At 36.1% G+C, this 23,108-nt stretch overlaps 3 protein-coding genes across 15 annotated transcripts in view; 1 reads left to right on the top strand and 2 right to left on the bottom strand.

The window, feature by feature from the left end:
- Positions 1-149: 149 nt before the first annotated feature.
- LOC111006272 (Sas10/Utp3/C1D family) lies at positions 150-4,586 on the bottom strand. 3 transcript variants are annotated; one of them, XR_002600849.2, is made up of 10 exons: positions 4,431-4,586; positions 3,889-4,040; positions 3,577-3,664; positions 1,952-2,131; positions 1,684-1,866; positions 1,404-1,577; positions 1,156-1,310; positions 890-1,016; positions 493-577; positions 150-406 (listed from the first exon to the last, which is right to left on the bottom strand). XR_002600849.2 is itself a non-coding variant. In XM_022278110.2 (9 exons), the coding sequence occupies exons 2-9, from the start codon at positions 3,930-3,932 to the stop codon at positions 566-568; spliced, it is 963 nt and encodes a 320-aa protein (XP_022133802.1). In that variant the 5' UTR covers positions 3,933-4,040; positions 4,431-4,586; the 3' UTR covers positions 150-565. The 3 variants fall into 3 exon arrangements, 2 of the variants coding, with proteins under 2 accessions (XP_022133802.1, XP_087976170.1); XM_022278110.2 differs by having other exon boundaries at positions 150-577; XM_088120044.1 differs by having other exon boundaries at positions 150-577; positions 4,339-4,537.
- An 808-nt stretch (positions 4,587-5,394) lies between these two features.
- LOC111016258 (UDP-Glycosyltransferase superfamily protein) lies at positions 5,395-7,223 on the top strand. The gene has a single exon (XM_022291608.2). It carries the CDS (start codon positions 5,755-5,757, stop codon positions 7,132-7,134), a length of 1,380 nt encoding a protein of 459 aa, XP_022147300.1. The 5' UTR covers positions 5,395-5,754; the 3' UTR covers positions 7,135-7,223.
- Positions 7,224-7,871: 648 nt separating this feature from the next.
- LOC111016167 (binding protein) overlaps positions 7,872-23,108 on the bottom strand; it is a 38,838-nt gene continuing 23,601 nt past the window's right edge. For 8 of the 11 annotated variants that reach the window (XM_088120034.1, XM_088120035.1, XM_088120033.1 and 5 more), the window contains 17 exons: positions 21,868-22,044; positions 20,796-20,902; positions 18,791-19,243; positions 18,474-18,687; positions 15,204-15,425; positions 14,602-15,078; positions 14,195-14,524; positions 13,642-14,094; positions 13,522-13,568; positions 12,246-12,339; positions 11,175-11,381; positions 10,832-10,936; positions 10,586-10,711; positions 10,133-10,504; positions 9,808-10,039; positions 8,794-9,545; positions 7,872-8,535 (listed from right to left, as the gene is read on the bottom strand). In XM_088120034.1, coding sequence (XP_087976160.1) covers positions 8,845-9,545; positions 9,808-10,039; positions 10,133-10,504; positions 10,586-10,711; positions 10,832-10,936; positions 11,175-11,381; positions 12,246-12,339; positions 13,522-13,568; positions 13,642-14,094; positions 14,195-14,524; positions 14,602-15,078; positions 15,204-15,425; positions 18,474-18,687; positions 18,791-19,243; positions 20,796-20,902; positions 21,868-22,044 — 4,317 coding nt within the window. In that variant the 3' untranslated portion in view covers positions 7,872-8,535; positions 8,794-8,844. The remainder of the gene's footprint in view (positions 8,536-8,793; positions 9,546-9,807; positions 10,040-10,132; positions 10,505-10,585; positions 10,712-10,831; positions 10,937-11,174; positions 11,382-12,245; positions 12,340-13,521; positions 13,569-13,641; positions 14,095-14,194; positions 14,525-14,601; positions 15,079-15,203; positions 15,426-18,473; positions 18,688-18,790; positions 19,244-20,795; positions 20,903-21,867; positions 22,045-23,108) is intronic. The other 3 variants (XM_088120041.1, XM_088120042.1, XM_088120039.1) reach the window with 2 other exon arrangements.

The raw sequence follows: 23,108 nt of genomic DNA, 5'->3' as shown, positions 1-23,108 counted from the left end.
TACCAAAAAACATGTCTTTTCAGTATACATCCTTTAAGTACCAGTAACCAAGTTCTTTTCATAAAACAGTTCTACATGAACATAATTTCAGCCAACAATTTGTCATCCAGAACCCTGAGGAATCATGTCAAGCTGTCAACATCTTGATGGAAAGTCAACAATTTCAAGAACAAAATACATTGAAAAAAAAGTTGGATAAAATATCTGGGATACTTGATTTGTCGCTTGTCACTAATAACCTTTGTTCCCGGAAAATAGTATACAACAAAAGAAAAAGGCAAAGATTATGAGAGAACGATGACTTTACATGTAGACCTGTCAGAACTGTTCCTGGACATTTGTTCAGTTTGATATCACACTGATCCTGATCGTACCAACCAACATGGACTTCTAATCCTTAATGAATCTTTAAGAATGAAGATGACACAATATAGTAATTTAATATTAACTTTAATTAGCAAGTAAAGAACCCTTTGATAATATAAATTTTACCCAAAAATAAGATTTTCATGTCGACACACACTTGTCCCGAAGCATTCCCATTTTCCTGATGCTCATCTGGACTTCAATGCCTGCCCTGCAGAAGGCCAAAAAAAATGTTTACTTACCTGTTCTAAATAGTTTAGATGACGACCTCTCCATTTAATCTTAATACCGACAAAGAATAAAGTTGAGAATGCACATTAAAATTGAAGAACTCGGTATCTAGTTAGTGTTGCAAAAGGAAAATATGTGTCAGAAACTGCAAAAGTTTCTTCACTGGATGGAACAATTATGAGAAAGAGCTCCGAACTAGAACTAACTTCTACCATGCATTCTCAGAAACAAAAGGAAAAAGAAAAGCAATAAATGAGTTCTCAATCAGATATCAAAGTCTCCTGTGACAGACCTTGCGCTTCTTATGTTTTCTCATTCCGCTGCTACTTCTACCAAAACCTGTCGGTAGCTCACGATCAGCACCTTCCATGGGCAAGGTTTTTATTTCGTCATAGAAGCTGTCAGTTATACCACGCATCCTATAAATAAAAATTAAGATTGTCAAGACTGGAATTAAGAAAACAGTCATCAGATTTAGTGTGATGCTAAACTGCTTTAACAGTCTGGTGATTTGATCAAAGACAGAAAAGAAGTCAAATTGAGAGTAGGTCATTGTACCCATATCTCGACTTCTTCAGGTATTTTTCTTTCTTTTTCTCCATCTTTGTAAGAGGTGCACGAGTGAAAAGCTCCTCTTCTCTTCGTTCACGTTCGTCCCTTTTTGCCACATATCTTGCAACTTCTTGATTTTCCATTCCAACAGATTCTTTGATCTGTATTTACCATGAAAAAAGAACTTTTAAGGACCTAACACGTTGGATATTTAGACAAACCCCATATAGTATGATAGTAGGTCTATAACAAACCTCCTCAGGCTTCCCAGCCATATCATCCATCATATCCCTAATATAATCACTTTGTCTAGCTCGTAGGAGCGTCTCTCTATCCTTTCTCAAGAAATTTCTTTCCTTCCTAGAAACCTTATCTTCTTCCATAGAAGTAGGGGCAAACTTTGGTGGACGATATATACCATCTCCATCCTATTTGAAAGTTCAATTCAGAAAACAAAAGCCATATATGAGTCTTTCACATAACAAGATTGAATGAAAAAGTTATTCAAACTTGATCCTCAACTAAATGCCTAACCTCAGTAGCCCCATCTGATTTACCGACAAGCATGTCAGGGTTTGGACGATATTTTAACCTATCATCCATAGCCTGAGGCGTAGCTGAATCCTTTTCAGCCACAAATGCATTCTCGTTTCCAACAACAGAAACTTTTGTGAGCTTCTGAATCTGGTACTCGAGCTTCTTATCAATAGGTCGAATCTGTATCAACCAAAAAGACAGGACTACTTAGAAGAAGTCTTATGCAGGTAAGCAAGTCTACAAATATCGAGGAAAAGAAACAAACCTTTTCTAGAAATAATCTTATCTCCACAAGACTCCTGACAACAGGATGGTCCTCAACTGAGAACCCCTTGGCTTTGCGGAGCAAATAGTATACAAGTGAAGAGCAATAGTTTAGAAGTAATAAATATTTGGCATCAAGATAGCTTATCCCATCTGATGTCGGGAGCTGGTTTGATTTTACCTGAAATACAAACGAGGGGAAGAGAAGGACGTCAAGGAAAGACATGGATGAAGCCATCAACAAAAAGGTATTTGTAGCTAAAAAATGATAAAATACTTCTGCCCAAATTCCGAGACAAGGGAGAGGAACAAAGACAATTTTTCATGTGGCTTTGCTTGTATTATTGACAAAGTGGTGGCTTATTATTGTCAGCCAGGGGTTTCCATGATGATTATTTATGGTCGAGATACCCAGCTTAGGTCATATAAAATAGTAGGTTAAAATTACTGATGTGGGAGTTCCTGATCTCAAAGGATCAGTCAATGAGGATATCCATGAAAAGGTGATATACAAGATCTACCAGCAGTTTTTAGGCATAAGGTGTAGTCTTGAAACAACATGATGTCTTGCTTGTTCAAAGACAACATATGCACACAATCGCTTAAAAGTGAACTGCAGTTTCTAAAATCAGATACTATAATTTAACTATAAAAAAAGAACATAGTAACACAAACATATAATCAGACTCGGTATATAATTTCCAATGAGAGAATAGCAGATTTTAGGCAAATAAATTGCCATCGTAAGACAAAAAAAACTTTTCGAATTTATTAAGACCTTGAGAGCTTCCAATACGGCCAACAATAACCCTCCTCACCATTTTGTAAAACTTGCAATTGATATAATAAACAAAAGATTGATAGGTAAAGTTGGTAATTAACACAATGTCAATTATAAATAACATAACAAACACTGCATAAATAGACATAATTATTAACTCATGGCATGTCAATATAACATGCCAAAGAGGGACTTTATTCTAGTGTACTAAGAAACGAGTATATGAAAAGACAATAAAATATTTCTTATTAGGTAAGAACATCACTTTGGAAACACTGCGATCTAGTAAATCAGAGGTTTATTACCATATTAAAGGAGTGAAAGTTTTGAATTAAAATGAGATAGTACAAAAAAATTTAATAGAAACCGATAGAAAAATGAAAAAATATACAAGGCATACACAAAAACAGCCTGACCAGAGAGCACCCCTAGAGATAGTAAAGTATGAAAAATCAACTTGATAGCTACTATTGAGAGATTGCACTTTACCCAAAATGTATATTAACAGTTATCCATATTTGTAAGTAAATTAAAACAACAAAATATCAATCTTTTGGTTTATAACTTTCATAACACTCGAAGATTAAATTGCATGCAAACTTCAGATAATAGAATCTCTCCAACGCCAACAAATATGAGCATGTGAAAATAAATATAGACTCTAATTTGATGTTTGTGGATATATTTCTTCCAGGGTCATTAGCACTGCCAGCATAATAACCTAGATCTCTTCCTTAATTGACATAGACATATCTAAAATTGAGGAGAAAAAAAAACACTATGATTTACATCAAAGAATGTTCTCTTCGATTTCTGGAACTAGAAGATATTGAAGATGTTCTAACCTTAGCAGTTAGAGCCTGTACTTTATTGGTGACTGTGTCCAATCCTTCCTTCATTTCCTTCAGCAATGCAGATAGTTGAGAAGCTTCTCTGGAAGTATTGATTGGTTATATACGAGTAAGATTAATGTAATCATGAAAAAAGGTCAACATAATTCATATGTCACCTCAAAAAATCCATTGCCAACTGGACCAAATTGGAGCAGTTATATAGCATTCAAAGTTTTTTTTACCAACATCATAACTTAAATTTACATCAGAAATTATTATCATATCATTACTATTACAAATTATTTTTTAAAAAAAAAAACTTACTTGTTCGATCTATCATCGGAACGCATGTTACCACTCTCGTCCATCTTAAGAACTTGCTAAATTTCCACACTGCACTCCGTTTGTTTAACCAGAGTACGTTAAAAGTAACACTGCTTGGCCTTCGAGCAACTCACGCTCCGCAAATAAGCAACCTAACACAATGGACCTTTTTCGTCAGAAACAAATTTCATTTAATAAAAAAAAAAAAGAAAAGTTCATGCTTAAGAAAGAATAACATTGACAAAACGAATCCAATATACAAACTGACATAACCACAGACTATAAGATGTAGAAACAATAACCGCCAATAACTCCCCTCAAGAACAAGATGGACTTCAATATTGAAGTTTCGAAGAATAGGGTATCCGCCGAAACTTGACAATATAGTAATGCCATCTCATATCATTGTATATCGAAGTAACAGTATAAATCACGAACAAACAGAGATACCAAAAGAAATTCAGAAACATAGATGAAAATTGTCGCCGCCGGTAAGAGTAATAATGATGAGCGAAAGAAGAGAGATGTTGAAAGCATAGAACCTGAGAGAGGGAGCCGCCGTCGCCGTCGCCGGCCGTGAGAGCAGTACGAGATTGCTGTGCTCTTCGCGGCAATCCTTGCTGGCTGTAATGGCCGCTCTAGGGTTTTTATTTTTCAAGTAAAGCTCTAGGATTTTCTACTCTGTCAGTATAAATTTACTTAAATATCCAGATGGTTAAAATGGTTAGTAGTCCTTAGCAAAGAGAGTTTTTTTTTAATATTTATTTATTTATTAATTTGGATAAAGAAAGAAGATTATTTCAAACTAAATATAAAATCATCTATAATTTCCAATACAATTGAAGTTTAAATATTTTTTGAAACTTCTAAGTTTATTTCATTGTAAAATTTTAGTCTTCAAAATTTCTTTAAAAGAATCAAACTTAATGTCATAATCTATGAAGGAATTGTCTCAAATAGATAATTTATATGGAGCGTGTGTTTTCCATAAGATAATGGAGACGTGCAAAGATTTATTCGCCCTAGAGATTGGCTTTTGAGTGCAAAGGCAAAAGGGAGCTTCACATAAATGTTTGGTATTTTGACGTTGACCCTTTGCCACAGTTGTAGGATGTTACAAAGTTTGGGTTGTTTGTCTATTAATACACTAATATTACACTTTGACAATTAAAAAAAAAAACTAAGTTAGAGAATTATCTTCCAAAATCTAACCTATTTACCTGGGCTGTGAGTTTGAATTCCTAGAAATCTTCATATATTTAACTATAATAATTATTTTAAGCGGAAGTAAAATAGAAAAGAACTTAACCAAGAAATATTACCTACATTTAGTTTTTTTATCTAAATGTATTTTATATTGTATTTGAGTTTAATTTATAACGTATATGAATCAGAGATAGTTTCCTAAAATTTTGAAATTTTTCGCTATATTTAAAAATACATACTTATATTATGTTGTTATTATTTTTTAATACAAAGAAAAGAAGAATTTCGATCTCTTGACAGTGGTAGACCGTGGTAAGACCAAGACATTTATCTTAAAAAATGAATAACCAACACATTTTGAATTTTTCGTCGACACCGATAAAATTGAAGAAAGTTTCTCAAATAAGGTTCCAATCTCGATTATTATTAAACTAAGAAAAAAGTCTGAAAAGTCGGTCGGTTAAGGATATTGGTCAAAGAGTTCAATCTCAATTATTCGCCGATTCTTTAAAATATTATTATACGGAGACGGAGATTCAACTTTTCTAGATCTTCTTTTATCTTCAACCTCACCGTTTTCTTCCTCAAGTTGGGTATACTGATTTTTCAGATACTGAAATCTGAAAACCAAAGTAGCTGTTCTTCAGACTTTGAGCTTCAATGGAAAACGACGGCGTTTTGCACGTGGTGGTATTCCCATGGCTGGCCTTGGGCCATCTCATTCCTTTTGCTCGACTGGCCACTTGCTTGGCCCATAAGGGCCTCACAGTTTCCTTCGTATCAACCCCAAGAAACCTCAGTAGAATTCCCAAAATACCCCCACACCTCTCCTCCGCCGTCAACCTCGTCGCCGTTCCTCTGCCGCACGTCGACGGTCTTCCCGACGGCGCCGAGGCTTCCTCCGACGTGCCGTACAACAAGCAGCAGCTACTGAAGAAGGCATTCGACTCTCTCGAGTCTCCCTTGGCCGCTTTGCTTCGAGATCTCAATCCCGATTGGATCATCTACGATTACGCCTCTCACTGGCTTCCGCCGCTCGCCGCGGAGCTCTGTGTATCGTGTGCTTTCTTCAGCCTCTTCACCGCCGCGTTTCTTGCTTTTATTGGCCCGCCGTCGGTCCTGATTGGATGCGGAGGTTCCCGGTCAACTGTCGAGGACTTCACGGAGGTTCCGGAATGGATGCCTCCTGGATCGAACATCGCATTCCGGTACCACGAGATCAAAAAATCCCTAGATGGAGCAACCGGCAACGAATCGGGAACGCCCGATACAATTCGATTCGGCACCGCGATTGAGGAGAGCGTCGCTGTGGCTATAAGAAGCTCCCCGGAACTGGAGCCGGAATTGTTCGATTTGCTCGCAAGGCTTTACAAGAAGCCAGTTATTCCGGTAGGATTTCTGCCTCCATTAATGGAAGATACGGAGGAATTAAGCGGCGATATCAGGGAATGGCTGGACAAACAGAGCTCGAACTCGGTTCTCTACGTTGCATTCGGGACCGAGGCGACACTGAGTCAAGATGACGTCACTGAGTTAGCCTTCGGACTGGAACAATCAGGGATTCCATTTCTGTGGATACTGAGAACCTCACATCGGAGCGAGTCAGGAATGTTACCGGCCGGGTTCAAGGAGCGAGTCGGAGGGCGAGGAATGGTTCACGAGGGATGGGTACCGCAGGTGAAGATACTGAGTCACGACTCGGTCGGCGGGTGTTTGAGCCACTGTGGATGGAACTCGATCATCGAGGGGCTGGGATTCGGGCGAGTAATGATTCTGTTTCCGGTAGTGAACGATCAGGGATTGAACGCGAGATTGTTGGAGGAGAAGAAAGTGGGAATTGAGATAGAGAGGAATGAGAGAGATGGATCGTTCAGGCGCGAATCGGTGGCGGAATCGGTGAGGTCGGCCATGGCGGCAAGTTCAGGGGAGTTGTTGAGAGAGAAGGCCATGGAAATGAAGGGGTTGTTTGGAGACGAAGATAAGAACGTGCGTCAACTGGACGAGTTTGTGCAATTTCTTCGGGCAAATAGGAATAAGTAGATTTTTTATTTTTTATTTTCCTTTTTCTACTGTTTAAAGTTTTACCTAAATTACATTACAAACGAGTGCTATTGAATTTAATTATATCATCTATCACTTTTTTTTTCTTTCTATTTTTTCTAGGATGAAGCTACCGTCTAACATTTAAGTTCATGTAATCCTTCAAACTCGTGACTTTTATCGTATATGTTGTTATTTTAAAAATTTTCTTGTTCGTTCTCGTTTTATTCTGTCTCCATGGATTAGGCCTTCAAGAGTTTATCTTACTTTTTTCCTCCCAAATCGCCTCCATCTCTTTTAAGATTTCATTTCTCAAGTCCAGAAAAAATCAAATCTATATTCATCTCTTATTGGGTTAGAAATATTGCAAGCTACTGTGATAAATTCCTTGATTTCCCAAAAATCACCCTACAAACAAGTACTATCAATGAAATTACTGCACATTGGCCTCGTTAAATTGGACATTATCATAGCCCATTTTCCATATTTTCGGCAAGCAGTATGTCCCCGATAACATCTCACTTTCAATCACTGTATAGAGATAAAGTTCATAAATTACTTTATACTGGCAACATAGCTTAATTAATTAGTTAAGACATATATTCGATCAAAAGGTCAAAGATTTGAATTTTCACCCCACAACTTGAACTCAAACAAAAAAATCTCATAGGAATGACCTCTTATAAGTAAAAATGTCAGAAAATGAAAGGAAAGGAGAAAGAAAGAAATCAAGAGTCTTATCAGAATGTGTAAGGAAAACTTAGAACTTCGAACTGCAGGCAGATACAACTTATCTAATCTCGAGGAAGTTTTTCTCGATCATTAGCACAATATCGAGCAGCTAATCTAAGAATGCTAAATCAATGGGACAAGTAAAATATACAAATTAATATGAACAAGTTAAGTTAAATAAGAGCTGAAGCCTGAAGCTAAAAAGGGGAAGAACTTCAACCTATTGAAAAGATGTTATCTTCACTTGCTCTGAGTTAGAGAAGGGGCAGTGAAGATGATATTCATGAAGTTTGAGGCCTTAAACAGTAAAGGTAAACCTGAGGTGCAGCCAACTAATTATGGACATCTTGTCTACCAACTATATACAAGTTTCTGCTCCACTGCCTACATTCATTTCGCCAAAATGAAGATAATCAGATTTGTATAAGAGATCAAGTAGAATCTCATGGTGTAGAGAGAAAAAAAATGCCTTGGGATTTTCTTGAGATCCCATGTCGTATTTGAAGCAATATGTGCTAGGATATGTTAGGCTGTTCGAGCTATCGGCATGTACATCCTTCCATATCCTCAGAAATGGAGTACCCCAAAAATTTGAAAGAGTAGATATCTCCATGGTCTGGGCTTTCCAATTGATATGACTTTGATAAGTCTGGGCTACCGCAAAATGTTCTGCAGAATTTACATATACATAATGGACGAACAAGATTACAGGTATATTTTTTTGTAAATTGAAACATTTGTTCATCATAAAATGTCACAGATGCAATATTGGAGGATGGATGATTATTAAACCGACCTTTAAAAATTTTAATTTCCTTGCAAATAAACAAAATTATAGAGTGCAGAAACGTGATTATGGCAAATATTTTTTAGCAAAGCAAATGAAACTATTTCCAATAGCAATATCGACAATTTTAGAACACATACCTGACACGATAATGCAGTATGTCGGAATTCCACAACTCTTGAGAGAGAGTCCTATCCCACAGCAGAAGCTTTAGATTTTGCATTTCGAGGAATGCTAATTTTTCGTAGCTGAGGATTTTGAATGGAATATACAAGAAGACTTCCATCTTTTGTTCCAGCAAGAAAACATTCCTCAGCCGTAACTGTTAAAGATACGATTACTTTTCCAATTCCGTTGTACCTAGTTATAACCTCGAGCGAGTTCATGGAGCGGACAACAATCTGCCCATGATCACCAGCGCAGACCAAAAACTCGCCGCATTGACTTAATTCAACACAGTTGAGGCGGCCATTGGATTCAGAAGCAGCCAAATGTTTACCATTGATAGAATAGAGGTGCAAACTTAGATCATCATCTGCGTAAAACACAACTCTGCCATGCCGAGAAGCTACGAGCTTCGACAATCCACAACCAGATGGATGATGCAAAGATCGTATGTATCTTCCCTCGCGAAGAGTATGAAAAATGCAAGTCCCATCTTTGGATCCACTGATAACTATGTCTAGCTCAACACTAACATATAAACACGTAATTATGTCGTCATGCCCACAGAGAACATGGAATGGACTTTCTGCAATGACATAGTCTTTTCGAAGTGGCTCCAATTGTGTGCTGCGTACTCTTTTTTCAGCGATCCAACCACGGAGAACTTTCCACACCATAACCGTAGTGTCGTAACTTCCTGTGGCAAGAATGCTTCCATCTGATGTCACTGCAATCCACATACCAAACATAAGCTCACTTTCACAATCATAGGCCATATAATAGACCCAACCGAGGCTTAATTCTCTTTCTTAAATCTAACCCTAAATATGCCCACTTCAAATCTCTCTCACCATCCTATTTATAATTACCTTTTACCTCCAAAAAGAACTAAATCTTAAGACTAGTCTCCATCTATAGCAATGTTTAGAGAAGGATCTCAAAAACAAACCCGTACGACATCATACAACTAAAATATACAATGGAGGTACCTGCTGCACAGCTAACCACATCATTATGTTGCCGGATGCTCTGCATCAACCTGCCATCAGTTATAGAAATAATATGAAAGCTATTATCCCAATTCCCACAAGAAACCAGAAAATTCTCAGAAGGTGTTTGCATGGTAGCAAAGCATTGTCCTCCAAGTTCAAAATTTTCAGCTAGAGGGCTCCCAATTTTACGAGGAGGAAGAATATCTGAACCCACTCCAAAAAAAGGTTCCTGCAAAATGTTAATAGGTTTTGTGGGTTACAACAAAATCAACCATACAGATAACATAAGCATTATCGACCTTAATAGATAATTGAGAACAACCTGAGACCCAGAGAATGTAAAGTTTCCACCGTACTGTAACTGGGTGGTCAACCACATCTTAACGGTTAGAACTAGCCCCTGGCTCACAAGGACAATATGTGTGTCTAACATACTGATGTGCAATATGGCTGATGGAGGAGGAGTGGAACACGAAATGATGGACGTTAAGTTAATTGAACCAGGAGCAAAACATAAGGGGTGTGCAATTGGTATCGGTGGCCCTCTTCTTGGGTGTCTTTTACGAAAAATCTGAATTGGTGTTTGGCCAAAGTTTGCAATTTGATCTTCAATGGCTGATCTTTGCAAATCATCTTCCATAGTGTCAAGGTCAACAGCACCTTCATATGTCAGATAATAAAAGACGTTTGCATTCTGCAATACATTATATTTAATTATGACAGGTTATGGGAAAATGTCTCAACGAGAGGTTTTAGCTTAATTTTATGAGAATACCTCCACTGCTGGTTTTCCACGCTGCTTGTAACCAAACACCAGATCTATCCAGTGATGAAGATTCGAACTAACGTACTCACTTTCGAGTGCTTCCCTGTTTTTACTTATAAATACTTCAGGTGACCCCTGCAAAAAAGAATGGAGTGGAGTTTTCTATAGAGAACAAATTCAAATTGGAAGAAAACACAAAACTATGAACACACACAAAATATAAAGCAACCAAGTATGGATGTCAGTAGCAAGTACCAAGAGGCAACCGGCAACCGGCAACCGGCAACCTATCCAATTTGTTATTTTGGAATGAACTTTTCTTGTACCTGAGCTATACGAGATGTGGAGCGGGGGAACTAACTAGAGAAAACCAATCAGTTTTAAGTTGGATTGTTCACTCTGTTGCTTTTACATGCCAGGCTCACTGTTAGAAAGAACTTTACTAACAGCGCAAACTAGCATGAAGATGCAAAAGCAACAGATCAAGTGAGTATTTTCACTTTACAACTCAGAAAATATGTAAAGATCTATATTGACAGACAATGAACAATTACAGCAAGAAAGATTCTATGTTCAAAATCATGAGAAAGTTACAAACCTTGGCCCAAGGAGGGAGGACTACATCACCTATGGGTTCACCATCTTGTTTAACTCCCAAGTGATAATAATTTGAATTGCTGAGAAACTCTGGCATGTAAAAGAACTCAGGTATCAATTCCTTCACATCACTTGTATTGGATAAGCAATTTCGATATGTCCCCTCAATGCTTTGAAAAAGACGATCTGCATGATCAAATTTACCACCCTGACCAAAAGCATAAGTGAATATTTATTTGTTAAAAAAAAAGAATAAAATAGAAAATAATTGAATGACTCCACACCACTCTAGCAATACTTTTATTTCAAAATTCAATTTCATGATTTAAACTGAGTCCACTAGAACCCGACCACACTGCTTGTTTTTTTTCCTCCCTAATAACCCGAATCGATAGCCTTTTAGCTTTTTACCCCTATAATCGGGGCACCTGCACGCACCTCAAGGCTCAAACTCAAGAGACATCAGGGTTTCTGGTATTAAAGATTTGAACACAAGACCTCATGATGGGTGATACCACAAGAACCCATGCCCTTGCCAATAGGGATTCCCCACACTGCTTTTAAATTGTGAAAACAAAGAGGAGTAAGTTTATAGTCAGGACAGCATGTCCTGATCTTGGTCACAAAATCTAACTATATCACTTCAAAAATGAAAATGCATAATCCAAAAATTTAAGTTTGTTTCCTCTGAAGTCCAAATGCTCAGTAATTGGATCTTAACTTTAACTTTTCTCCATGTTTTTTTAGACCTGAGGAATACCAACTAACAATATTCAGTATATTTAGAGAAACAACAAAACAAAACAAAGAAAAAAGGAAATAGCTCCTCGTCCTCCTTGCCTATCATTCACGTACTAAAGTTTCCTTCTTCAAAAACAAGCTAGTTCTAAAAAATCTTTTATTTCATCCAAAGAATCCCCAGATAGATATCCATTCAAATTAGTGTCGAGAATAAAGTTGCTTGCTAAAATCAGAGTTGTGACACAGGTTTGCACTGAAATTGCCATTTAGAAATATAACATATTACGCATCAGGAAATGTTCAAGAGGAGCATAACATGAATAACTCTTACTTGCAAATTCCGGTGAAGAGAAGTAAATGGCTCCAATCGTAGAAGGTAGTACAGAACAATTCCCATGCTTGAGTAATGAGATCCATAGTAAAAACTGCAAAAAAAAAAAAAAAGCCATTGCTTAATGACACTTGATTTTATAATGTAATTTCATTAGTATTACTATTATTATTGTGGTCTTTTTTTTTTTTTTTTTTGAGTGGGGGAGGGGAAGGGGAAGGAGGGGTATCTATATGTACTCTACAGTAACACAAAAAATGGGATTAACAGAGATTCCAAAATAAAACCTGGGGCATTGGACGAAATGAAATGAAATTAATGATAGTAATACAACATAGTTTAATATATTTGTTCTACACACGACTTAATATTTCTCATCCAATGAGAAAAATAAATATCATTTCTTTGCTGACCACGTGGGATTTGGTGATTTTAAAGGATGGTTCTTGTTCATGAACATCTCAAAATTTTGTCAATGACGAACCTAGAAGAAAGATGTTGGCTACAAGGGGATTAAGCCAACAGGGTCCTTTCTCTCCTTTTCCTTTCCCGGCAGATGGCCTCAACTACTTATTGACTATAGCTGTAAAAGTTAACCAAGTGGAAGGTTTAATCATAAGCAGGGAGTAAGTTTTTCATTAATCCTATGCCATTTTCAATGATATTCTGTTGTTTTCATTCTTTTCCAAGCATAATCCCAGCAACATTATTAAAGTGATCTGATTTTCTGGGAGGCGTTGGTTTAAAGGCTAACATTCATAAACCTAAAGCAGCAGGTATTAAGTGTAGCAGGGCGCAAGTGGTTTCCTTTGCTGAAGACTTCTCTTGTTCCATTAGCAAGTGGCAACCTAAAAATAATGGTTGCTTTTGGGTTTCAATAAACTTTGTTTCAGTTAATAAAACTTTCAGAGTGCTTTTTAAGCAGAAAATTATTCAACATTTTATTTCATTCCTTCTTATTTCTTAATTTTAGAAACCTTAACCAAAATTTAGAAACTATATAATTTAGTCTCACAAAATCTGTATTCTATTTTGGGTATATTTTAGAAACAAAAATATCGTCAGTTAAAAGCCAGTACCAAGTATAGGTTAGGAGTTCAAGGTATTAAGATAATAATTAAAATTACTTAGCACAACACGATGATTTTTCATTGAGAAGTGAAAAAAAAGTGAGATTTCCCAAATAGATTCCAACTCATTTTTGTTTCCTTCAGACTTCAAAGTAAATAAATAACAAAACTTGGTCTAAAAATAAATAAATGAGGTCAGAAATCACCTTGGTATGTCAGGATCGCAAAAGTTACGATACCTATCTTCAAATACCTGCAGAGGTAACACATATTATAACAGTTAAAAAAATTGTAGACATCAGGTGTGAAGTATCGAGTAAACTAACCTCAAAGCGTTTCAGATCTAGTGCTCCAATAGGTTTTGAAAGATCACGAAAAGTTGAGGACTTGTTAAAATCAAGAACTTCAGAGGAGTAATCCGCCAAGACCCAAGGAAAGACTGGATACTGAGTTAAATCATTATAAGACCTTCCTGAAAGAGTATTGAGAATCATTAAATATTCGAAGTTTGTAATATCCCTCCTCCTCCAGTTTTCTCGGGCCGCTTCTGCAATCTCGAGGGCAACACGTCTATCAACAAAAGAAATAGCTCCACTTTGATTTCGACTACTGCCTTTAGGGAACAAAAAGTCATTTCTACTAGACACTATCAAAGTCCCAATATCTTTTGCATCTTTTGGTGTGGCAAAATTAAAAAAGACTGGTGCAACTGAATCACTGAAGAAGATCTCTATTGCAGTGTATCTAAGCAAATATCGAGTCCAGTGAACTCCTTTTATCTGAGAGTCAAACCACAAAAAGACAAAAACAAGAAAGAAATATAAGATTTCTGTACATGCAATGAGTGGTAAAATAAAATGGAATATGTGATCTCCCTACCTTCCCAATGTTCCATCTCCTATGGCGTTTGACATTTTTTAGTGGTTTTTTCAGATTTCCATCATCATTTATCACCTCCACGTTATCAACTGAAGTACCTTTTCTGGACTCCAATTGTAAATATAGAGGCCACTTTACAGACTTCTGCTTTTGGTCGAGCTTAGTCAAATCTGAACTTTTGAGAGCTTGGAAGTTCTTAAAGGTGGATACTCCCCCAGTACCTTCGACCAAAAATTCACCAAAAAAATGCAAAAATTTTTTCATAACAGCCAAATGTCCAGCTAATTTTCTTTTGGGTGTCACAAGTATGCATGGAATCGACATGAGAACCTGAAAGCAGGAAGCCATCCATAAACAATATTGAATTATTCATCCAATGAGATGGAATTTCAACTGATCATACATACCTCACTTTCTTCTGTCTCTGGTGAAAATAGAGATGTATCTTTTCTGTCCTGTACAATATCTTTCCAGACACCAACGTCTTTGACTAGCTCTGGATACTGACTATCTGAAGAATCCACGAGGTTAGAAGCATTTAATTCACATGGTTCATCATCATTTTCAATGGGTTCTGAGTTTCCTTCATCAGTTATCTTCTGAACACCTTTAAGCAAAAACTTTTTCATTTGCTCTGGGATGTGCCCAACAATAGTAGATTTGTTTTCATTTTCAGCATTAGCAATGTCAGCGCTAGAAGAAATAGATGGGGGATGACACAGCTTTTCATCAAAGTGATAATTCTTTCTTAGTTTGGGTCTGCGTCGCCACATATCCTCAGTCTTGTCGAGTTTCCAATGTGTTGAAGGAATATTGGAAAAAGAATTAGCAGACCATGGACCACGTTCATCAATCAAAGCACGAAACATGTGGATCCACTTTTCCTGCCAATAGAACGACTTTATGAAATAACTTATGAAATAATCTTTAAGTTTCCAGGTGAAACAAATGCCATTAGTCTAAAGGGCGAGGACAACTACAAAAAGTAAACGATGTAGAGTATACATACAGCAATATTTTGCTGCTGTTCCTCGTAAGAAAGCTGGAACACAGCCCTTCTATTATCATCTGCAAGCAAAATGGAAGTCAGAATACTTTGCATCTCATCTTCAAAAACCTTTTGGTCACCAGACTCATTAGAAAAGCTCTCCTCCATTCTAATACTTAATTCATGCAACTGCTTCTCATGGTCAATTTTTGATGCTTTCATATAGTTTGCTTCATCAGATATCTGCAAAAGAATCAGAATCAGTCAGAAAAACAGTAAATAAAATCTAAGGTTCTCTCACCCCACTGGAACTTTTCAATTTTCACCACAGAGCAAGAAAAAAGCTATTTGGAATGAGAAAAGTCATAAAAAAGTCAATTGCTTCATCTGGATTTTGGTTCATGGAGGATTCAAAAATTTTGAAACAGTTCAAAAGAAAAAGCGTTTGCTTGATATCTCCTCTAGATGGTGTAGTATTTGCCATATGAGTGCTGAAGACTCAGGACCATCTCTTTCTCACTTGATCTTTCTCTTCACCGTGCTTTTTTAGTACCTTTATAGGGTTTTGCTATATGAATACGGAAACCTAAGACCAGCTCTTATTCTCTTGATTTTTCTCTTTACCGTGCAGGTGGTACCTTTTCATGATTTTGGGAACAAGGTTGAATTTTTAATATCCTTAATGATTCAGCTTCCAAAGGCTCACTGGACCTCTTGAAAAAAGAAGTGAATATCTTAGATATATGTTTTTTTTTCTCTTTAGTACAACTCTGGAGAGTTCGAACTCATTACCTCTTAGTCAGAGACAGATGTCAAATATCACTAAGCTGTGCTCATGTTGGCATCTTACATATATGCTATTAAAGTTTGCTTTTGAACTTTCTTTTCCTTTCTTTCTTTCTTTCTTTCTTTCTTTTTTTTTTTTTTTTTTTTTTTTATAACTGGACATCGGAAGCCCCATTCCTTACAATCTGCTCAACGGCCAACCCCACTTAATCTCCACTGGGAAGGTCCACCCACGGCTAGCTCCACAATGAAGATTTTAACTATTAAATTTTTACCCTCCGGCTTTGCTTTGCTTTGGAACTTAGCTCCAAAGAAATAGAAGATTGAGGGGTGCATAGATCTCTTCGAGACTTCTACTTTTCAGAAGAGAGTTGCCTCGTAACCTTCACAAGGAGTCCAGTTCCTAAATGCTTTTGTAATCATGATTTATGCTAATTACAGAGCTTTTAGAATAAGCTCCAAGAAACACGGGAGAATTTCTTATCTCTCCCTTTTTTAATATAAGTGAACTCGAGTCCTTCAAAAAAAGTAAGAAATTTTAAATCAAATAATATCACGTCAATACACGACTAAGAATATTTTATATAAAATAATCTCTTTAGAGGAAGCTTGAGAGAAGAGGTCAGTGCCCCTAAAATACAGCCGTAAAACCGATAGTCTGTTCTAACTTCATCAATATCCTTTTATTTGTCTTAAAATGTTCTTCTATTCTTCTCGGTTCTCCAAGTAATGGCCAAACATAAAGCTAAACTTAAGTAATTCCAAGATATCATTTTTCTTTATCCTCACATTACCCCACATCCCAACAAGAGAAAATATGCTTCCCTAGAAAAATCCAGAATACATCAAAATGAAAAGGAAGCCTACAGCATAGCTTATAAGCAAAACCACGGAAATGGTAGAGATGAATAGTTTATTCACAAGCAGCGTAGTAATAAATACACCAATATGGTAAGAGAGAACATAATCGACTTCCCTTTCGAAAAAATACAAGTAATAAGTTTCAATCTTTCCAAATGATACATGCAATAAAACAATTCTAACCAATCAAAGAAGCTACAGCATAAAAATTTCCATCTCTCACATACTCAAAGATAATTTCATTTTCAGTTTGAATACCATGGAAACAGTGCTACTTCATCTCAAGAATATCAATATTCATCTCCAAAGTCTTTAGAACTTCCAATTGAAGATCTTTGTGAGGAATACTTTGAGGAAGACTTTCAGATTCTTTTTAATGACCAAAAAGAAGGTAAGAAGTCAGAAATTCCAAAGCAGACATTCCGCCCTCCTTATTTTGAAGAAATGGGATCACCCTTGTACTGATTAGCATGGTTCTTCAAATATCAAGGTGTTAGAGAAGCTGAAAGGTTTACAATTAAGTTTTTGATTTTATGTGCAGCAACGCAGTTGGGTTCCTCATTTTTGCTTGGTTGGAATTTGTTTTTTTCTGGTTTCAAGAGGCTTTTGTGGGTCTTGCCAGGGTTTCTCTCACGGCAGCTTCATATTCTTTGTCTGGCTGTTTTTTATCGGACTTTTGCCAGCCTTCTTTTCCTTGCAGCAGGGAGCTTTTTCTCCCTAGTTTGGCTGATTTTTAAGCTTTTTTCAGCTTTCAAGGAGCGTCTTTATTGCCCTTTGGTTTTTGAACAGTGCTTCTTGGTATTTATCTTGGTTAGAAGGAGTTTCTATGGAAGGGCCTCTTCTTATTCCTTGGCTTTTCATCCTTTGTGGTGGTTCTCAGTCTTTCTGCAATAATATTGAACCTCGAAGAGTTTCTTATATAAGTTTTCCTCATTTTTTAGGAGCTTATTTTAGGCTGTTTGAGTTTTTGAAGAGTCCCTTTGGTCTTCCTTTTCATGGTGTTTTTATGGCTTCTCCTCCATTTGTTTCAAAGGATGGTATAGTTCTTAGGGAAGAATTAATCAGCTTTCGGGTTGAAAAGCGATGCAGTTTTCTGGGAAATTTTGAAGATTCTAAAGTTGGTGTAGAAGATTCTCCTCCTTCGGATCCCTCTTCATTTTTTAAGTCCCTTGGTGTTTCAAGATTTGTTTTTTGATTTGTATTTGGGTCTCTTATGTTTTCTGTTTTTACTATTTTCTTCTTTAACTCCTTGGAGTTTTTATTTTGAACAATTTTGTTCTTTTTCATTCTTCAATGAAAAGTTGTTAAAAAAAAAGATTTGTTTTTTGATGGTCTTCAGTTGCTCTGGGTGGTCCTTGGCTGATTTTTGCTGCTCCTCATTGTTGTTTTTATCTTTCTTGTTCATTTTGGTTGTATTTTCCTTTCCTTCTCTAGTGTTCCCTATTTTCTTTTTCTATCCCTTTGGGTGATTGTATCCTTTGAGCATCTTGTTCCTTTTCATTAATTAACGAGAAGTTGTATCTTATTTAAAAATATATATATCGATATTTTAGTTATTATTTTAGTTATTATAGTATCATCTCAGTCCAGATACCACACAAGCACAAGCAAACACATGGATCAGTATACACAAAAATAACTTACAGCAGCAGTAACACGTTCCTTCTGAATCAGGTTGTGAATGTATCCAGTTTCTTTAAGAAAGGCGCTAGTATCCAAGGAATCATCTGTGCTTATTATACTGGTAGCAAGTATTGATTTGCAACAGCTTACAGTTTCTCGAATCAAATGTGATATGACATGAATGCGAACATCATTATTTAACAGTCTGAACTGTGACCTAACAGCCAGCAAAGACCTGGGCACAACATTAATTTTAATTAGCTTCACAAGCATAAGAAACATCCCATATAGGATGGCTCCATGAGCCATACACCATAATAAAGAGAGAGAAGCATTACCAGATGAACAGCAGCAACCTATTTTTGTTTTGTTCATCATCAGTAGCCAAAACAGAAGGTAAAAGTGAAATGACCTGCTGCACACATCGTGATGCTTTTTCTAGAGGAGACTTGCAAATGTATAGTATTACAAGTCGAAGAATAATTCTTGGGAACTTCTCCCCACGCAAAAGCATGGCCTTATCAACATTTTTGTTTGGTTTTCCTCCCAATGCACTGCCTATGCCTCCTGATACAACAACTGCAGCCATCTCTGCAGCAGGAATGTTGAGTGACTCAACTAATCCACGGGCTCTTTGGCCCAATGTAGGACCTGCTGGTGTTGATTTCGGCAATGTTTTGTTTGGTCCCTTGCCATTTATCGCACTAATAATAATCCATACTTTATCGTAAAGATACCACCACTTCTCATCCATCTTGTCATCTTTAACTTCCATTTGATGCTGTGAATGTCTAAACATGATATAAAGCAACGACAGTATTATTGGATATAACAAGGCACTTCCATAAAATAAAACGTAAGAAAGATGAATGCATGGGTATATCAAAATTCAACAGGAAAGAAAAAATTAAGCATTATTTCTTAAAGGTCCATGAGACTTTTTGTTCGTAGTTATCTTTATCATTTTGTTCGTAGTTAGTTTGATTCTATTATTGGCTGTTGATATCACTCTTATTTTGATTTTATTGCTCCTTGTCGAGCCTATTTTTCATCCCTTCTTTTTTCTCTCACCCCTACGGGAGTTTGTATCCTTGAACTTTTTATCATTTTTATATATCAATGAAAAGTTGTTTCTTGTTCAAAAAATTTCTTAAAGGTCCATAAGTATTAGATGAAGAATGTCTTGACTATTTTTTTTCTAATAATATACTAACTTTTTATTGATAGATTAAAAGGAACAAAAATGATTAAGGATACAAACTCAGGAGTGAAAGCGAGAATAAAGAAACAAAGAAACTAATAAGAAATAAAACATCCCAAAATTAACAAATAATACTAGAAGAATAATTCACAAATAAATGTCTCGACTATGTAACACAAAACAGAGCTTCTGATAGTGTTGAAGTTGATATTTAAGTATTGGGTAGAAAGTTCTTCGACAATATCTTCCTGCAAGCAACATACTGGGCAGAAACTGTGATGTTTACAAACTGTTAGAGTATATAGATTAGTATATTTTATATTCTTGTATTAATATTAATTTGTCATTTACCTTCTTCTTATAGGATTAGGTCAACCTTGTATATTTGTCTATATATATAGACTTTAATAATGAGAATATAGAATATTGGATTCTCTCCCACCTTAGTCTCTACACAAACCAAAAAGTTTGGATATGCAAGAAGATACCATTCCTTACGAGAGTGAAAAAAATATGAATATACATACATAGAAGACCCGAAAATCAAATTGATTTAAACCAAAGCAGACAAAAGAGAATTTATTAGGTCCAAAGCTGCAGTTATTTGATTCATTTCAGTTTAATTCTTCAGTTGGCTAAAAAATAGCTGAACTGAACCAAATCAAACAACTTCCATAGTATAACAACCTTCAACCTTAAACTGAGTGTTTGAAGTACTTCCAAAAAGTAGAGTTTTGGTGTCCATCAAAAGATTCTAGCTTCCTCCGTGGTTTCAACACTATCTAAAATTATTCTTGATCTGCTAAGCTTCTAGGTTGCATATTCTCTTCAGTGCCAATAACAAGGTTGCAATTTTGAAAAGTTAGTGCTCTAAAGTTTTCTGCTACTTCCAAAAGTCCTCCTTGAGTGTACAAGTTTAATAATTATTGAGACTAAATCTACTCCCACCAACCATGATGTTAAGTTTTCCAGATAGGAAGGAGGATTTCTTACGTTTGTTATGTATTACTTCAAAGAAGTCATAGACCACACCCTCAATCAAAATACAAATAAAATTCCAATATCAGCACCCCATATATAAGCCCTGGAGTCCAACGCAGACAGAAAGGAGGGGCGGAGAAGGGGGGAAGAGATAGAAGTACCTTGTCGTCCAGTCATCAGATTCTCCTCGCAAAACATCATGTAAGGCAGAAATGTAAAGCTCCAGTTCCACGGAATCCAGAGATATATCAAAGATGGTCGCTAGAATCTGCATGGACCATGAATAAAACCAGAAGTAGTAAACTGAAGCTCAAAATCACTATATAAACAGAAAAGTAACCCAGAAAATTTGATCATCAGTGGACTGGAATAGGATTCTCCATGAATAACATATGTCTTCAAAGAAGAACTAGAAACCCAAATTTAGTGAAATTTTATTTAATTTAAAAAGGGAGATAATAAACTTTAGACAAACAAAATTTTAATATTTTAGATGATGAATTGTCATTACTAGATGAACATCATAAATTTAGTGAAGTTAAAGGCATGTGATTTTTCCCAAAAAGTTTCAACGTCAACTTAAATAACTCAATTAATAACTCCATTGAAACATTTCAAACTGTTTTCTCGAGCATGCTTTTTATGAAAAGTTGATGAAGTAGTTTTAATTATTTTCAAGTATGGTTTGATATTTGAATCACTCTTGGGAGCTGCCACAAAATTTCAAGACCTCGCAAAAAGATGAAGGAAATGATGGAAATTAAGCTTTGTCTCATAGAAATCATGGAAGATGTTTGCAAGAAAAACTCTCCTGAAACCAACAGCAGTTGAAATTTTTTATACAAATGAAAAATTTAGAATAAATTTAGTATTATCGAACTTTAATCAGCTACTACTGGCCATTGCTTCTATCATTAGTATAATCTCAGTGAGAAGCAACGTGCTATTGAATTGAAACTAAATCTAGCAGGCTAAAAACATTTAAGGTGTGCAGATTGACCACCATTTTACAAAAACCAAAAATATTTCAGGTGTGAAAATTGCGTATATAATTAGATTATATCAATTACTTCCTAAAATGCATTCTGATGAGGAAATTTCAAGTGTTGAGTTTTCAAGTGATGGGCACGTTTTAGAAAGGTGACAAAGAGTACAGGAAAATTGTTGAAAAAAAATAACAAATGCGTGAATAGAAATACTGTATTGTAAAAGAATCTCAGAGAAGCGAACTACCGGCAACTGATGGTCAATTTCAGCTATAAGCATATTGTCAATAAGCTTTAGAAGGTATAATGTATTATCTCGACATGGCTGTGTAAGAAATATATTCTCCCCAGATGATAAATCCACTAGCATCTGAATCAGGTCCTCATACATATCACGAAGTAAATACTTAAAGGAGACTTGGCCCTGGGAGGATATATCATGAAAAACAATAAGTTATAAACTACAGTTTCTGAAACATATGGGAGAGCAACAAATTATGATAATAGTATAATACGAGAAAATACTCCATATGGTACATTAAAAAATATCTTGTACATCATTAGATTCGTTTTAGTCATATTTTAGATACCTCTATCCAGTAGTTTGTTACTCAACTTTTTACATCTTTTACTTCAAACAGCGATAGATAAATTTAACTAAAGATAATTCCTTATCTTCTAGAATTAAAATATCTAGGTTTGTGGGGAATATCGTCATTTTCAGATAGAAACTCGATTCTATTATTGATATGCTGAGAAAAAATTACAGGCCCAAGAGAGAATTCGAGAGCTTCCTATTCTCTCCACACTATTACTTACCAAAACAAGCAAAAAGATACTCCGTCCCCTCTTTCCTAGAGAATTCGAGAGCTTCCTATTCTCTCCACACTATTACTTAACAAAACAAGAAAAAAGATACCCCGTCCCCTCTTTACTAGCCGAGATATACCCTACGCTAGTAATACCATATTTGCTCATCTAACTAACTTGAGCCCCACCGCTCTAACATAAAGCCTCACATCCCCTTACATCAACTGCTCTCCACCTCGTCCCCTCTTTCTAGAGTATACCATTCTAATGGGGCTTATCATTATCTTTCCCAAAGAAAAACCTTGCGAAAATCTTGAAACTGTGCTTTAATAGTTTCAATGGATTCCCAAGTTGCTTCTAGCAGTGTTCCATCTTCCCAATAAACTAAAACTTCCGATTGAGCAGACTCCCAAAATTTCAAAATTTCAGATACACCCATTTGCCAACTGTCAACTTCACTTCACGGCACTTCGCATTGGCTTGGTCCCTCGCACATTGTTGGGCAGCTAGCAAGCGTGTCTTTAGAATTTTGATCATTATCCCAATCCTTTAGTTACTGATCAATAGCAGAAATATGAGACTCGTTCGCAATAGTACATTTCCAAACAGTTGGCTTGCTGATAAATAGTACATTTCCAAACAAAAACAAGAACACATTTCACAATAGTACATTTCCAA

This window comes from Momordica charantia, assembly GCF_013281855.1.
Source record: "Momordica charantia cultivar OHB3-1 chromosome 11 unlocalized genomic scaffold, Mcharantia_2.0 BLBB01000011.1, whole genome shotgun sequence".
Lineage (NCBI taxonomy): Eukaryota > Viridiplantae > Streptophyta > Magnoliopsida > Cucurbitales > Cucurbitaceae > Momordica > Momordica charantia.
Note: the sequence above shows the minus strand (reverse complement) of the source record. Positions and strands in the feature narration are given on the sequence as shown.